General features: G+C 36.6%; 1 protein-coding gene across 1 annotated transcript; it reads right to left on the bottom strand.

The window, feature by feature from the left end:
- Positions 1–5,669: 5,669 nt before the first annotated feature.
- On the bottom strand, positions 5,670–11,928 carry LOC309846446 (claudin domain-containing protein 1-like; the record flags this gene model as incomplete). The annotated part of the gene is made up of 3 exons (XM_082695357.1): positions 5,670–5,842; positions 5,977–6,122; positions 11,867–11,928. The coding sequence occupies 3 exons, from the start codon at positions 11,926–11,928 to the stop codon at positions 5,712–5,714; spliced, it is 339 nt and encodes a 112-aa protein (XP_082551483.1). The 3' UTR covers positions 5,670–5,711.
- Positions 11,929–18,900: the final 6,972 nt, after the last annotated feature.

Raw genomic sequence — 18,900 nt, 5'->3', positions numbered from 1 at the left:
GATCTTTAGTGTCAGTCAATTTTACTCTCATGTTTTCTGAAGTGGTGTATCTGTATACTTGTGATTTATCTCTAGATGAAATGGATGGTATTCATACATAAATCCATATAGATTTGGATATTTTTATATAGTTTGATTAGGTGTCCATCAAAAATGAAGCACAATTTTGAATACATTAATACATAATGAAGGTGTTATTCTCTTTGACATTAGTTATCATGTTTGTTACTAGGAATTCCACCCACCTGTACTTATTCCAGTGTAAATTACTGATACATTAATAGCATTAACAAAAAAGTTGGAGATGCTATAAGCATAATTGAGGCACAATATAGTAAAATTTCTGAATATCTAAACATAAATATTTATTGATCACTTACATATACAAATATGAATGAAAAAAATGATTTATTGAAAACAGGTTATCTGCTAGGCACAAAGCTACACCTTAATAGATATTACCTACCAAGTGGTTAGATATACTTTCTAATGAATTTTCTCAGTAAAAATCCTCATGCTTTGAAACACTGAGTGGCTTGCTCAAGTTCAACCAGGTGATTCAGATTGACCTAAAATTTGTATCAATGCTGCTTAGAAGTTAAGGGAATGGAGAGCCTTGTCACATGGGATATTTAGTCCTTATGCAGCATCAGTAGTAAGATGTGTCTTAAAAATGATTTTTAGAAAATGATGTTTGGAAGAGAAAAGGAATGAGTATGACCACAGTGTTTATGGAAATAAGTGTGACAGTGGGAGTGGGAACTGGGATGAAGGAGGTGAACCATGGACAGAGTCAGAAAGCTGATGAAACTGTCCATAAAAGCTGTTGCGGAATATGGGGAAAAAGGGTGGAAGGGAATCAGGTTACTGAGAATCTTAAATGCCACACTAAGGAATCTGAATTTATCTCAGAGGCATCAGACCCTGAATTCTTCCTAGAACCAGATAATATGACTCTATTTTTCAGAAAACTAATCTGGCAATTGATTGGGAAGGAGGCTAGAAACAATGAGGCTAACTGCCAGAATTCATATATTAGATGATGAGAGCTGACACTGGAGGATGAAAGGGGAGGAGGGCACAGATATAAGCAACATTTTAAAGAAAAAATAGCAAACTGTGACTACCTGATAATAAAATGAAGGCCTGTCTTCTTCCTGTGAGTACCAACCTGGTTGTGACTGATTTCCTATCACTAATCTTTGAAAAGCTACCTGACACATTTGGTTATTCATTAGCCTTTTCTGTAAATGTATTTTAATATAATCATTTAATTTAATATAAGACATGTTTGTTATTTTTATTTTTAAATAAGTCAGTGAATATTTTTAATTTCTTGGTTTTAATTTCTAGTATTGCAAATACTTTTAGCTATTACCCACAAACACAAAGCTCTACAGGGTCTTAAACACATTTTTTTAAAAGTGTAAAGTAATCCAGAACCCTGAGTTCATTGAATGTGTTCCTTTGTATCCACTCTCTGTTTTTAGAAGATACTTTTGGTTATCAGATTCACATTCATTGGTCCCTTTTCCTTTTTAAGGGTACCACAAATTCTCTTTATGTATTTCTGTGCCAACTGCTTCTAACTCTTACCAACACTGAAGCCTAGAGGTCTGTTAAGGGAAGTGTCCATGGCTTACTTAGGTCCAGTGAGTCAAGAGGTAATTTTGTGAAAGTTTCTGGGTTATATGCTTCCTTTATTTTAAAAGAGATCCACAGGAAAATGTATTCTTTCTTCCTCTGAATGTCATGCTGTGTAGATATGAAATTTGGCACAGTCCAGAACCATTTTGCCACCAAAAGAGAAACCAGCCTGGAGATGAAGTCAACACACAAATGAGGGCTAACTGAGGGAATCACAGAGCAGATCCAGAATCTGTAGAATTAAGCATCCCTTCTCATTTCAAAATCCAATAGATCTTCTTACCATTAAACTTGTTTGGGGCGCCTGGGTGGCTCAGTGGGTTAAGCCGCTGCCTTCGGCTCAGGTCATGATCTCAGGGTCCTGGGATCGAGTCCCGCATCGGGCTCTCTGCTCAGCAGGGTGGGTTAAGCCGCTGCCTTCGGCTCAGGTCATGATCTCAGGGTCCTGGGATCGAGTCCCGCATCGGGCTCTCTGCTCAGCAGGGGCCTGCTTCCTTCCCTTCCCCTCTCTCTGCCTGCCTCTCTGCCTGCTGTGATCTCTCTCTGTCAAATAAATAAATAAAATCTTAAAAAAAAAAACTTGTTTGGAAAAATTTGCTTTTATTACAATTGAGTAAATATTAACAGATATATTCATATCTCTTGCCTCATGTCATTTTTGTTTTATTTTAAATTTATCCACAGATACCTTTTAAACTTGCCAATAACTTTTTATCAGTACCCATTTAACTATTCAACATATCTATTACATTTTTTCTTTTATTTCTATATTTTAATTTCCTACAACCCCACTGAAAAAATGGGGAACAAATAGGTTTCATAATTTGTCCACAGAAATATTAAGGTGAGCTCAGGGATCAAATGTAGAGATCAAACCCAAAATCCATGTTCTTAACTACTAAGTCATATTATAGACAACACAGAGAAGTGAAAAGTAGTTGGAGAGGAAAACTTACAAGAAACTTAGCTGTTAAGTGGATAGAGAAATAGGGCAGTGGGTCAAGAAAAATGTGAATCAATGACATTTTCCTCCAGATTATTTTGAAAAATTTCAAACCTACAGAAAAGTTGAGAGAATGTCCATGAATTTTTTTATATCAAGATGATTGTAACCTTGCACCACCTTTGCCCCAAAATACATCTGCAAATGTGTATATATACATATTTAATGTATGTATTTATGTCTATACATATATATAAGATTATGACAGTTTATCCATAAATTCAACATATATCTCAAAAGAACAAAGAGATTCCCTACACTGTCATATCATATTTTTAAGGATTTTGTTTATTTATTTGGGAGAGAGAGAGAGAGAGAAAGAGGGAGGGATAATAAGTGGGAGGGGAAGAAGCAGGAGCTCCAGGTGTTTGGGTTTGATCCCAGGACTCCAGGATCATGACCTGAGCTGAAGACAGACACTAATTGACTGAGCCATCCAGGCACCCCATCATATAATTATTATCCCCAATAAATTTAATATCACCTAATATGATGCTCATATTAAAATTTTCCCAAAATTCTCCTTTCTAGCAATTTATTTTTTCATCAAGAATTCAATTAAGGGTCATTATTTGCTTTATTATCATTATTTGATCTCCTGTAATATAGAATAAACTTCTTGCTTCTCTTTTCTTTCATGACATATTAAAATTTTTAAATATTTGTGTCAGACATCATTTATAGTATCCCACCATCTCTATTTCTGTCATGTATGCTCATGATTAGATTAAATTAAACAATTCAGCAATCATGGGTGTACTGTTTTCTTCTCCCATCATGAGGTCTATCACATCAGCTTGTCTTGTTAACTGTTCACTGATTACTTCATTAAGGTGGTGCCCTCAGCACTATGATAAAAATAACTTATTTCTTTGCTATTAAAATCACATGAAATCATATGAAATTGATTCTACCTAATTAGAAACAGGAGACAGCTGGAAAACTAATTTTTGCATTAAATGAAACAACCCACCCCATGTGTTCTAACAAAGTCTTCTCAAGAGAGGATGACCTCAGCTATTTTGAAATATGCTTGAAATACCAATCACAACATATATTCAACACCAGGGCTTATGGTGCCCGCATCCCATGCTTCAGGATACTACCAGTGAGGCTGTAACTCACAAGGTCCAATAGTGCCATAGTGCCTGACTTTCCACAGTGCATATTAAAAGACTGATGCTGGGCTCTCATTCACAGACAACTTTGGGGTGACAAGAGGCAGGGATATTGTCCTAAATAAATAAATTCCTAATAGAAAAATGCCAAGTTAGTCAATAATTTTAAAACCCCATGCCCAAGTGCTTTGTATCTTTGTTTAGGTTTTCTGCCTTCCATGGAAGGTGCTGAAAGGTACAATACTTGAAGAGTGAGGAAGAGGTAGAAAAGCGAATAAGCAGCAACTGCATAGGCGGTTATCAGCTGCAGAGTAGTACTGGCTCTACTGTAAGTCTGTAAGCAGACTTGATTATTTCTATGCTATAGAACACAAATACCCACAGCCATTATATGACTTTTTAAAAATCTAGCCATGTTAAATAGGACACACAGGGCCACAAAACTACTCTGAAAACATGTTTTTAAAACTCTCAAAAATAATGGATAAAGAGGCTCTTTATGGGTGCAAGGACTTCCCATATTTTTTGGAGGATAAAACAGAGACGCCAGATACAAGGCATTTTCTGAAGAACCACAGAGACACTCGTTCAGAATCCTGTACTTCTTTATCCTGAAATAGTGAGATTTAAATCAACTCAGACATGATACACAATGGAGTTTCTTCTCATTTTTAATATTATTTTTTTAAAAAGACCGATTTAGGATACTGTAAGATTTTACTGTTACCTTTTAAAAATCTATGAAGTCTACAGTAATGGAATAAATAAGATTTTTTAATGTTCAGTGTTTATAGACATATTAATAAAAATAATGACTGAATTAGAACATGTTAAATAATGTTGATGCACACCGGGAAGGGATTTAGACAAGGAAAAGCACGTTATTTCACCACAAGAAATAAAGATATTAGTTGTAAGTTAATGACCACCCATAGCTATAGGTCTTGTGGTAGTTTTCCTAGCTCTGGAGGGTCATTATGGAGGAAACTTCTTCATGGTACTGAGCTGGAATAAATAAGATAGGAGTTGGAAAATTTTACTCTGTGACCCCAAGGTCGTGTTAGAAAGAAAGCACTTTTAATAAGCCTGATGTGTGAGGAGGCAAGGAGCAAATATCCAAAATAGTTTGGTTGTACTGAAAATCCTACTGACATTAAGGAAAGCTTAAAAAAAAAGTGAAGTAAAATTAGGTTAATCCTCTTGTCTAGCTGAATTGGAATTCTTACAGTTTACAAAGTTAAAATTTCAAGTAAACACTGTATTTTTCACTTCCATTCTTATAGACAGACACAGTCTGGTTAAACAGCTGCCATACTTCACCTTGAATAAAGCTGTATTTGGGTAAAAGGTTCTTAGATAATCTCCTTATTTTATATCACTTAAGTCTTTGAAAAGAGCATTAATGCTCTGGCTGACAGGCTATCTACAATGGCAAAGTGACCACAGATTCTGACAACAATGAGAGGCTTCTCAGAGACTCTAAATAGAGTTTCTAGTTCAACAGATCGTTATTTACTATCGGTTTACCTGGAAACTTTAACAGACTTCAGTAGATGTGTTTGGATTAATTTCCCACTATCAGTTTTCTTTCACAAATGTGTGGCAGCTGTCTACCCATTTCTTGCTGTCTGGACTCTAAACCTAGATTAGTTTGTTTAAAAGATGGACTCATTCAGAATTATCCATATAAGGTTTAGTGGTATTAAGAAACAATTGTCTGTAAATAGATAGAATGGAGTTTTAGGAAATATCCACAAAGAAAAAAAAATTAAATTAAAAACAGTGGGGGGGGACAAGGGGGAAATATTAATATTGAGAAATAATAAAATGGCAATTGCAAAGCAGGTAGCTTCCCACCCATGCCACACAATATGCTTTAATTAAGGTTACTCTTTCCTGTTGGTATGAGCAGCCCAGATGAAGAGAGCAGAAGCCATGAACTGTCAGGGAGCTGAGATGCAAGCCAGGCAGAACCACCATCCAAATTCACCAGACACCTTCTCAGGCAGCTCTAGCTTCTGGTGGAGTAGCTCAATTCCAGCAACATAACAACTCACTGATTCCAGCGTACAATCTTTGAGGAAAACAAAACATAACTAAGTAAGAGCATCCTAAGAGCTTTTTAGGCAACACGACAGGGCAACAATATGTGAATGTTTAAGAATTATGACTCTGTCTCTATGGAAACAGGAAGAAGATAAAAGGTACAAGACTCACCTGCAAGGAGATGGAGAATGCCGGTGGCAATGGTGGGATACAAACTCCGGCAAATGCAAGCACAAAGTCCAATCACAGCCCCAAAGCACATCAATTCAAGATTAAAGAAGAGGAAAGGAACTGGCAACGTCAAAGATCTGATTTTGAAAAAAGAGAAAAAAAGGATATGTTATCACGATTTCAGACAGTTTTTTTCCCACAATGACAGTTTCATGGACTAATTAGATCTTTTATCAAAAAGTGAGAAAGGAGGCCTTGGATGGTGCAGTGGGTTGAGCATCTCACTCTTGGTTTCTGCTCAGGTGGTGATCTCAGGGTCCTGAAAAAGAGCCCTGTGCTGGATTCCATGCTCAGCGGGGAGTCTGCTTAAGATTCTCTCTTTCTCCCTCTGCCCCTCCCCATACTTATGCTATCTCTCTCCTCTCTCACTCTAAAATAAATTTTAAAATATTTTTTTTAAAAGTGAGAAAGGAATACTTTAATATTGTGAATTTTTCTTTAAAGCACTTTATTCAAAAAGATGCTACCAGATTAAAGTAAAAGAACATTAACAGTTAACAATTACTGAGGCTCATTGTGCCAGGTACTGTTCTGCACATGCTTTGTGTATTAATCCTCCCTAAAGCCCTATGAAGGATGTATAAATTTTATAAATGAGGGCACCGAGGCAAGAGGTACAAATAACTTGTACAAGGTAACAAGTAATTGGTAGAGCCAGCATTAGAAGCAAAACCTCCTGGGTCTACATACAAATAAATCTACATCCTTATAGGATCTCAAGGCAGGAATAAGTAGTAAGTGAATGGTGATTACAAAAGACCTATTGAAAGAATATACATAAAGCATAAAGCAGAGGATCTCAGCACTCAACAAATGGCACCTTTAATTACCATAAATTTCCTCAACAACATAGGAAGATAGCTGATGACTTTACAAACCATCCTCTCCCATTTATACATTATTTTAATTATTAGTAATGTCTTAATACCAACTCTAAACCAAATTCGACTTTCTAGGGCTTGTTTTACTTTTGGAACTACACAAATCTTTTTTTTCCATTTTTCCCTTCAGTCTGTCAATTATAAACTTCTTCCTACATATTTGCAATACAAAATTGAATACGTTGAATAGCACAATTTAACTGCACAGACTGACATACATGCAGATTTTTAATAGCATAATACTGTAAATGTATATTCTCTTCCTTATGATTTTCTTGGTAACATTCTCTTTTCTCTAACTTACATTATGTAAGAATACAGCATATAATACACATAACATACAAAATATGTCTCAATTGTCTGTTTTATGTTATTGGTAAGGCTTTCTGATCAAAAGTAGGCTAATAATAGTTATGTTTTGGGGGAGTGAAAAAGCTATACATGGAATTTTGATTGTGTGAAAGGGTCAGTAGTCTAACCCCTACATTATTCAAGGGTCAAGTCTACTTGCCATATTTATTCAATGCTTCCTCTCATAAGCGCCAGAAAGTATCTACAGCCTGAATATCAGGTCTAAATATGAAGACAGTATTTCCTAGGTAGGCTGACCATCAAAGAACAGAATCCTCTTAAATATATTCATTGTTCTTGATATCTATACTTTTGTTACTGCTGCAGAAGACTGGATTAACATTTCTCGTAACCCTGAACTTTGACTCATATAGAGCTTTTAATCAACTTTTTTCAGATATCCCTATCTAAACTCAGGTAACTGAAATGTTTATCTCAAATATAGGAATTTGTTATTTATCTAAATTTACTATTTGAGTAAAGATTCTTTGCCTCTTTGGTTAGGTTTATTCCTAGGTATCCTATAGTTTTGGGTGCAATTGTAAATGGTATTGACTCTTTAATTTCTCTTTCTTTTGTCTTGCTGTAGGTGTAATAGAAAGGCAACTGATTTCTGTGCATTGATTTTATATCTTGACACTTTTTACTGAATTCCTGTATGAGTTCTAGCAATTTTGGAGTGGAATCCTTTGGGTTTTCCACATGAAGTATCACATCATCTGCAAAGAGTGAGAATTTGACATCTTCTTCACCAATTTGGATGCCTTTTATTTCTTTTTGTTGTCTGATTGCTGAGGCTAGGACTGCTGGTACTATGCTGAATAGTGGGGTGATGGTAGACAGCCCTTCTGTGTTCCTGACCCTTCTGTGTTCCAGCCCTGTTCTGTGTTCCTGAAAAACTAACCTTTTCCCCATTAAGAATGAGCTGTGGGCTTTTCATAGATCGATTTATGATATTGAGGTATGTACCCTCTAACCCTACACTGTGAAAGAGTTTTGATGAAGAAAGAATGCTATACTTTGTCAAATGCTTTTTCAGCATCTATTGATAGTATCATGGTTATTGTTTTTTCTTTTATTAATACATTGTATCACACTGATTTGCAGATGTTGAACCAATCTTGCAGTCCAGGATTAAATTCCAACGTGGTTGTTGTGAATAATACTTTTAATGTGCTGTTGGATCCTATTGGCTAATATATTGGTGAGAACTTTTGTATCCCTGTTCCTCAAGGATATTGGTCTGTAATTCTCCTTTTTGGCAGGATCTTTGTCTGGTTTTGGGATTAAGGTAATGCTGGCCTCATAAGATGAGTTTGGAAGTTTTCCTTCCATTTCTATTGTTTGGAACAGATTCAGAATAATGACCATTAATTCTTTAAATTTGGTAGAATTCCCCTGGGAAGCCATCTGGCCTTGGTCTCTTGTTTGTTGGGAGATTTTTGTTGACTACTTACATCTCCTTCCTGGTTATGGGTCTGTTCAGGTTTTCTATTTCTTTCTGGTTCAGTTTTGGTAATTTATGTGTCTCTAGGAATGCATCCATTTCTCCAGATTGTCAAATTTGCTGGTGTATAGTTGCTCACAATATGTTCTTATACTTGTTTGTATTTCCTTGGTGTCATTTGTTCTCTCTCCTCTTTCATTCATGATTTTATTTATTTGGATCCTTTCTCTTTTCTTTTTGATAAGTCTGGCCAGGGGTTTATTAATCTTATTCATTCCTTCAAAGAAGCAGCTCCTAGTTTTGTTAATTTGTTCTATTGTTTTTTGGTTTCTATTTCATTGATTTCTACTCTGATCTTAATTATTTATGGTTTAGGTTGAGGCTTTCTTTGCTGTTGGGTTGAGGCTTTCTTTGCTGTTCTTTCTCAAGCTCCTGCAGGATTTATGCTTTCTTTCTGGTGTAGGGTTAGGTTGTATACTTGATACCTTCCTTATTTCTATAAATTACTCATGAAAGAAATTGAGGGAGACAAAAGAAATGGATAAATATTCCATGCTCATGGATTGGAAGAACAAATATTGTGAAAAGTTCTATGAGACCTAAGGCAATCTGCACATATAAAGCAATGCGTATCAAAATACCACTTTTTTTCCAAGGAAATTTGTATGGAACCAGAAAAGACCCCAAATAGCTAGAGGAATATTGAAAAAGAAAACCAAAGTTGATGGTATCACAATTCCAGACTTCAGGCTCTATTAAAAAGCTGTAATAAACAAGAAGTATGATACTGGCACAAAAACAGACATATAGATCAATGGAACAGAATAGATGTCCCCAAAATGGACCCTCAACTCTATGGTCAACTAATCTTTGACAAAGCAGGAAAGAATATCCAGTGAAAAAAAATGCAGCTTCTTCAACAAATGGTGTTGGGAAAATTGAACAGCCACATGCAGAAAAATGAAACTGCGCCATTTCCTTACACCACACGCAAAAATAGACTCAAAAATTGATGAATGACTCAATGTGAAACAGGAATCCATCAAAATCCTTGAGGAGAACACTGGCAGCAACCTCTTCGACCTCAGCGGCAATAAATTCTTCCTAGAAACATCACCAAAGGAAGTGAAGAAAGGAAAAAAAAAATGAACTATTGGGACTTCATCAAGATCAAAAGCTTTTGTAGAGCAAAGGAAACAGTCAACAAAACCAAAAGACAACTGACAGAATGGGAGAAGATATGTGCAAACGACATATCAGATAAAGGACTAGTATCCAAAATCCATGAAGAACTTATCAAACTCAACACCCAAAGAACAAATAATCCAATCAAGAAATGGGCAGAAAACATGAGCAGACATTTCTGCAAAGAAGACATCCAAAATGGCCAACAGACACATGAAAAGGTGCTCAACATCTCTCAGCATCAGGGAAATACAAATCAAAACCATAGTAAGATACCATCTCACACCAGTCAGAATGGCTAAAATTAACAAGTCAGAAAATGACAGAGGTTGGCAAGGATGCAGAGAAAGGGGAACCCTCTTAAACTGTTGGTGGGAAAGCAAGCTGACACAGCCACTTTGGAAAACAGTATGAGGGTTCCTCAAGAAGTTGGCAATAGAGCTACGCCATGGCCCAGCAATCACACTACTGGATATTTACCCTAAAGAGAGAATTGTAGTGATTTGAATGGGCATGTGCACCCGAATGTTTATAGCAGTAAAGTCCACAATAGCCAAACTAAGGAAAGAACTTAGATGTCGATCAACAGATGAATGGATAAAGATGTGGTATATATACACAATGGAATAATAGGCAGTCATCAAGCCCCTGCCTTAGGTTCAGGTCATGATCCCAGGGTCCTGGGATTGAGCCCCACATTGGGGTTTCTTCTCAGCAGGGAGCCTGCTTCTCCCCCCCACCGCCTGCTTCTCTGCCTTCTTGGACATGTGTCTGTCAAATAAATAAATAAAATCTCAAAAAAAAAAAAAAACAAAAACCCCACAACATCTTGTCATTTGTATTGATGTGAATGGAACGAGAGGGTATTATGCTAAGCAAAATAAGTCAATCAGAGAAAGACAATTATCATATGATCTCTCTGATATGGGAAATTTGAGAGATAGGTGGGGAGGTCAAGGAGGGAAGAGGGGGAAAATGAAGCAAGATGTGACTGGGGAGGGAGAAAAATCCCCAGACTCTTAATCTGAGGAAACAAATTTAGGGTGGCTGGGTTTGGTGGTGGTGGTGGGGATGGGTGGCTGGATTATGGACATTGGAGAGGGTATGTGGTATGGTAAGGACTGTGATTTGTATAAGACTAATGATTCACAGAACTGTATCCCTGAAGCAAATAATACAGTATATGCTAATTTTTAAAAAAGCTATTGATTTCATCATATAAACCATATAATTCTCTTTGCCTCAGAGAAGTTGGAAGGATCTTAGTAATTCATGGGCACAAACACTAATTGACTATTTTTCCTGGATGCCACTGGGGGATGGGAGGAAGGAAAAAACCTTATTGCAAGGTTCACTGTTCTATTAGGGGAAAAAAAAGAATATGAAGAGAAGATTCAAGGGTTGCTGCTCATGATGCATTTACTTGTCATCAAGACCAGAAAGTAAAATTTCTTTGTACGTTAAAAATAATGGGATTGGGAGGGAGACAAACCATAAGTGACTCTTAATCTCACAAAACAAACTGAGGGTTGCTGGGGGGAGGGGGTTTGGGAGAAGGGGGTGGGATTATGGACATTGGGGAGGGTATGTGCTTTGGTGAGTGCTGTGACGTGTGTAAACCTGGTGATTCACAGACCTGTACCCCTGGGGATAAAAATATATGTTTATAAAAAATAAAAAATTAATTAAAAAAAAAAGGAAAAAAAATAAATTTTACTCTTTAAAATGGCCCAGTAATTACATCTTTTGGGGAGGTCTATATTCATCCAATGGGTTCACTGCTTTTGGTAAGTATGTATGTAACTTTAGAGTATATTATCAACAGAATAGAGTTTACTGGGATACCACTTATTCCAAGTTGATGCAATGTACTGACTCATCTGGGTCAATAGCAGAGACCAACAACTGGCAAATTTATTTCTTTTTCCCCCCAACTGTACTGCTGAGATCAATGTACTCATAGGTCTGAAGCAGATCAAGCCCTCTACTATGGTTTCTAAGATCAACAAATTTCTCCATGAACTGCTCATTTAGTGTGAAACTTATGCATTTTGTGACCACATCAAGTGACTCTGCAACATGAATAACAATGACTACTTGTTGTTTTAATTATAAACATTAAAAAAATCCCTTTTAGTAATTATTCTCTGAAATAAAAAGTGATATAGAAAGATGTTCCCAGAGGACAACAACTTATTTGGCCTTGAGTGACACACAGGATTCACTGATGCTCAGTGAATGCCAGTAGTTCTCAGCAGTAGGCTTAAGTCATGGGCACAAGGAAGGAACAGTTTGAGCAGTAAAATGAATGAGAATAGATGTGCAAGAAGACTAGGAAGGTGGAGAAGACAAAAACCTAAATGAATAGGAACTTTGATTTTCTTTGCCAAACCTACTCCCCAAACCACCCTCTTACCCATTTCCATTAATGACAATTCCATCCTTCTAGTTCTAGTTCTTTCTAGTCCATCCTTCTGGTTTTCAAATGAAGAGTAATTGTCTGCAGTGATAGCATGGCTTAGCTCTAAACCTAAGGGCCTGTGCTGTGATTTGCCTACAGAGAGACCTGCCCAAGTCTCCAAAAAGTGTCCTTATCTCCCACTATGCCTTCAATTACCATTAGTTTTGGTGGATCATGTGACCCAAGGAGTAGAGCATCTTGTACAGCTGTTTACACCTTTGTAAATCCTTCTTCTGTTCAGAGTCACACTTAAAACGAACAGCTTTCCTGGACACTTGGTAAGTGGGTTGGAATAATACACCCAAATGAAGATGACATTGGCTCCAAAATCCACAGGCTCCCAATAGGTGTTATATGTTTCTTTTGGTTGTAAGAGGGCCAGATGCAGCAACTTATCCTTTACCTTAGAAGAGATGTCTCCCCATGACCCACCACTGGATGGTTAGAAATTTCACCTAGATAAATGGACCTTGAATTTTGTTGACTATATTTCTCAATTTCTGGTACACAAATATCTACCAATAGGTCTACAGTAGTTGCTCCATAAGGAATAAATGTGATATCTTATGAAAGGGAAAGAAGATCAAGGTCATTGAGTAAATATTTGCAAATCATGTATCTGATAAGAGCTTCATAAGCAGAATAGAAGAAGAATATCAAAGCTAAAAAATAAGAAATATATAACTCAATTTAAAAAAGAGAAAATATTTATGTAGACACTTCAGTAAACAAGATACACAGATATTAAATGGAGACACAAAAATATGTTCAATAAAATTCATCATTGGGAAAATCAAATGACCATAGTGAGATACATTGACCCACCACTTAAAATAACTAAAATTGAGGGGCACCTGTGTGGCTCAGTTGGTTAAACATCTGCCTTCTGCTCCGGTCATGATGTCAGGGTCCTGGGATCGAGTCCTGCATCCTGCTCTTGCTCAGTGGGGTGTCTGCTTCTCCCTCTAATGCTTCCTCTGTGCTCTCTCTCTCTCTCTCTCTCTCTAAATAAATAAATAAATAAATAGATATCTTTAAGAAAATAACTAAAATTGAGAAGACTACTAATATTGAAGCAGCAATACAGACTTTTGTACTGTAGATGGACCACAATATGAGGTGAGAGATAAATACACAAAATTGATGAGAAGAATTTGATTTAACTCAAGTTTGGATTATGTTGAAATTCCCAGTGCACATATTGCTTACACACCCTTCTACTAAGTTATGACAGGGTTTCTCTTTTATCTATGTAGTTTATTTCCCCCCTTTCTTTGGCTTTCACACACAAAGTCTAAGAACACAGAATAACTGATTAATGACTACATCAGAATATAGGCCCTTTGCTTTCCCTTTTGCTGCCATCAAGTCCCATGTGGCGGTTAAGCAATTTTACTCCTCTTTAGATGCTAAATCAAAACAATTTGTACATTGTACTCTTTTGACACATATAATGTTATTATTTTCTGAGTGAACATTATGTCACTTCTCTCTAAATGTTGAAAGGTAAGTATGAACACCTTACCACTGTGTTCAAAATATCTCACTACCTGTCCTTAAAATTGGGATAAAAATCAAAGTGCCTGACCTACCCTTCAGATCCCATGTGAGCCCAACCATGTTGGTCTTTCTCATCCCATCTGGCTCCTCTTGCTTCTCTTTGGATGCCAGCTACATTTACCTCTCTTCTTTATGTGCTTCTCTAATGTTCTAGCTCTGAGATCATCTGGGTCCTCCAAGGATGGAAGGCTCTAAGGGTAACAAATGTCCAGGTCATCACCTTGTCAATGAAGACTTTGGACATCCTGCCCGACTTATCAAAAGAGAATCTGCATTTTCAGAAAATTACTAGGAGATTCACAGGCATTAATGTTTGAGAAGCATGGATATATGCCAACTCCCACTATGGTCCTTTGTTTTGTTTTCCCTTTCACCTTCCCTTGACCTTTGTGAAGTAAGATTTCTCACCTGTCACAAATTAAAGTGTGAAAGTTCAGTGTAGTTCTGGAACATGAGCTGCACTTTGTATGAAAAGGACACCTGTAGTTAAGGTTCCCCTGAAGGGAATGCAGCACTTTGGCTTCATTAAAATCACGTATGACTGGCTCAGATGTGATCATACTAATCAAAGCACTGAAAGCATCAACATTTTTACATTTAAATATGCATAAATATTTCAGAGGCATCATTAGTAGTGGAAAATAGGGGCACAAAATATAATATCTATGATGATTTGATGTTTATGGTTTCAGAGTCTATAATGCCCTATGAGCTACCTGGACTTTTCACACATGTTGAAGTTTACATTGTCCAGAAGAACAATTTAGCTTTGTCCTAAAGGGAAGCCTTTGGTGCTATTGGGAGAATTTTAGTTTTTCATTCCTTCCTATTCTGGCAAAAATCCCAGAGTTGTAAAACTGGTTGACCCTTGTGCTTGAAACAAATTGATATAAACAACATTCTCCTGAGCTTGTTAAAGGAAGCCTCCAAAGTGAATCAGTGTTCAAGAAGTTAATACACATGTTTTGGTCATTTCAGTGCTACTGCATTTCTTATCTACTTTAGAAAACCTAACACTTCAAAAGAATTTTCTCAGTTTCTTATAAGATATGGATAAGAGAGAAATGATTACTATAAAATTCATTATTCTTTATATATAAGTTTGACATACTCTTGAATTTTAATAATTTTACATTGGGTTTACAAGAGCCTAAAAGCCAGGTAAGTAATGGGAAATAAATACTGAATAATTTACATATTAAATCTTAATGACTCTCCTCTAGTAAGCAAAATAGCTGTAAGACTGAATTACTCCCTTTAACAATGTTTTATTATTTCTTAACATATCTCTAAGGACTTTATAAGTATTCATGAACTAGAGTGTTCAACAATTTAAACTATATTTAAATATCATTCCATAATGATTTCTACATAAGTAATCTTTTCTGCTTATTCTGATTAAAAGCTCTATTACGTTAACTGATCACATTTTCTGAATCAAACTTTTAAGGTAAGTCAATTGTGTATTAACTCTATCCTATCTCCCACTTCTGACAAGCATTTCATTGACTATTTATATACATGTAGCAGGAAATAGGCAGTAGGTGCTTCTTCACTTCTCTTTCCAGCATTTATAGCTTAGTAAGTACCCACGAAAACTGAATTTGAGATTTTTTCATTATTTAGTGATTTGGAATTGCCTAGAAAGCTTTTCAAATAAAAATACCTCTATCATGTGAAATTAGTAGCTTTGTTATTTATATCACCTGTATTACACTCCATTCTGCCTCAATTTTATTCTGCAAAAACACTGGTAGAGAAAAGGTGTTCTCAAGTAAAACCATAAGGATTTCTAGAAAAAAGTCAGTCCTAATCATTGTTATAGCAAATGTAAGGCAGCGTTTAAATATGAAAAACATTTCAGGCAGTGTTAATATATTTATGAGTAAAGTTTGTGATGTAAAATTTAACCGGAAAATCTGTTACATACAAATATCCCATAGAAAAATAAATTTGGACATTTGAATAAAATAAGGAAAGAAAAGATTCCCATTGTTGACAACTTTAAACAACACCCAGGGTTAAAATAAACATTTATCCCTAAAACCTAGGCTTTTACTTTTTTGTTGTCCATAGTCTTTCTCTAATACATTAGTTTTTTCTTTTAAATATTGATTTCTTTATTTTAGAAAGAGAGAGAGAGAGAGAGTGAAAGTGGGTAGAAGGGCATATTGAGAGAGAGAGAGAGAGAGAGAGAATCCTCAAGCAGATGTCAGGCTGACTGCATAGTCTAATATGTGGCATAATCCCAGGACTCTGAGATTATGACCAGAACTGAAATTGAAAGTCTGCCTCTTAACCCAGTGAGCCACCCAGTCACCCCTGATAGATTCTTAATCCTTTTTTACTTGTCTTTCCCACACTCATCTAGCCATATGTCTATTATTCTCTGCCTATTTCTGTTCCTGCACCTTGTGATCTTCACCTACCCAAACTTCTCCTTCTGCTGTCTTCTTTCTTCTTTTTATGGCTTTCTCTGTTTTGAAAAATTTTAATAAAGCCACGTCAAGGAAAAATGTTCTATTTGTCCACCTGCAGTAGACATATAACAACTGTTGTCCACATACTTGGAATATTCAATCTTGCTTCCCTTCTCACTGTTGTGCAATTGTTTCCCATTCAGTGCCATTATGCTCTGGCCTCCACTGCATCACATGACAGAAATTGCTCTTGCTAAAGCCATCTCTTAGTTTCCATGCTCAATCACACCTGTTCACTCCTTATCCTAGTAGAGCATTTATTTTAGTGTTGGTACCATAATTTTCTTTGTCCTTTTTAACTATCTTCCTTTCTGTGTGTTCATGATACTCATCACTCATCTTGATCACTCTGCTCAGTATCCTTTCCTGGTCTCTCCCTGTCTTTATTCACTGCCAGTCAGAACTATTAGTTTCAACGAGAAATTTTTTGGAATGGAATCTAACAGGGAAATCCTGGGAAATTAAAGGATTCTGCTGAGAAAAAATGGGCAGGAACAGAAGCAAGCATGGCCATCTGCCAATAGCAAAAATTATGTTCCAACATTGACTCCATGAGGGCTGTGGTCACCACTGCTATGTGAGAATGCCACTGTTCACATGGACAGAGTCACTGGTGTGGATGCAGGGTGCATTTGCTGGAACCTTCATATTGTGTCTTGGCTGTCTTTGAAATTCAGATTATCTTTTGTCCTTGTCCCTCTTCCTCCCTCAATCCAAATTTCAACTCTAGTGTGAGTGATGTAGAGTTACCACACCTACATCATATCCCCTCACCCTAGTTGTCAGGGAGATAGGAAAGTCAACTGTAGCACTTTTGGGACCTATGATGGGTGGTAGAGTTTGCTGGCATCAAAATTATGTCGTAGAAAAGAGGATCAGTTTGGTTACCTAAAAGTGACATATATCTTACTCCACTTTAACATACGTTGTCAGTTTAGTTATTCACCATTCTCTTCACTTTATGTATTCTCCAACAGATAGGTCATACATAACTATGCCTTCAGTCTACCCCAATGATTTTCAATTCATGATTTGCAGTAGACTCAAACTACAAAGTACACATGCACTGGATGTCCACAAACTGGACACTGCATCTAAGTTCTCAATCAAATTTTGATGAGAATCTACCGAGTTGCCAAGTGATAATTCATTCTTTAATGACTAACCCTGAAATGTGTCAGAGAGGCACTGCATCTACCTTCTGAACACTTTCCATCTGTCTCTTCATCTTCCCATCAAACTCAATGTCATCTCACATATAGTTTAGCCATGTCACATGTGTTTGGGTCACTTATAGTTCAAGTAGAATACAGATTATTAGCCTTTATAATTGATTCACTAAATCAATATCTACAGTAAAACCTCAAATCTATATTTTGCATATAACTTTCCCCAGAATGAGGACATTTTAAGCAAAATATAGATTTGAGGTTTTACTATAGGTTCTGGTTTGAGAACACTCAATAGTAGTAACATTTTTACTAGTATTCCTGACCCTAATTTCAGACTTTCTGCAGCTTATTTTCTACACCTCCATATATTCATTTTATTTTATTACAATTTTTAAAAATTTTTATTTATTTTTAAAATTTCTTTTCAGTGTTCCAGAATTCATTGTTTATGCACCACACCCAGTGCCCCATACAATATGTGCCCTCCATAATACCCACCAGCAGGCTCACCCAACCTCCCACCACCCTCCCCTCCAAAACCCTCAGATTGTTTTTCAGGGTTCACAGACTCTCATGGTTTGTTTCCCCTTCCAAATTCTCCAACTCCCTTCTCCTCTCCATCTCCCCATGTCCTCCATGTTATTCCTTATACTCCACAAATAAGTGAAACCATATGATAATTGACTCTCTCTGTTTGACTTATTTCACTCAGCATAATCTCTTCCAGTCCTGTCCATGTAGATACAAAGCTTGGGTATTCATCCTTTCTGATGGAGGCATAATGCTCCATGGTATATATGGACCACATATTCCTTATTCATTCATCTGAAGGGCCTCTTTGTACTTTCCACAGTTTGACGATTGCCACTATGAACATTGGGTTACAGATGGCCCTTCTTTTCGCTACATTTGTATCTTCCGGGCAAATACCCAGTAATGCAATTGTGGGGTGATAAGGTAGCTCTATTTTTAATTCCTTAAGGAATCTCTACACTGTTTTCCAAAGTGGCTGCACCAACCTGCATTCCCATCAACAGTGTAAGAGAGTGCCCCTTTCTCTACATCCTCTCCAACACTTGCTGTTTCTTGTCCTGTTAATTTTGTCCATTTTAACTGGTATAAGGTGGCATCTCAAAGTGGTTTTGATTTGAATCTTTCTGATGGCTAGTGATGATGACCATTTTTTCATGTGTCTGTTAGGCATTTGTATGTCTTCATTGGAGAAGTGTCTATTCATGTCTTCTGCCCATTTCTTGACATGATTATCTGTTTTCTGTGTGTTGAGTTTGAGGAGTTCTTTATAGATCCTGGATATCAG

The sequence above is a fragment of the Mustela nivalis genome (genome assembly GCF_964662115.1).
Source record: "Mustela nivalis genome assembly, chromosome: 1".
NCBI classification, from domain to species: Eukaryota; Metazoa; Chordata; class Mammalia; order Carnivora; family Mustelidae; genus Mustela; species Mustela nivalis.
This window is presented reverse-complemented; position numbering and strand designations above follow the sequence as displayed.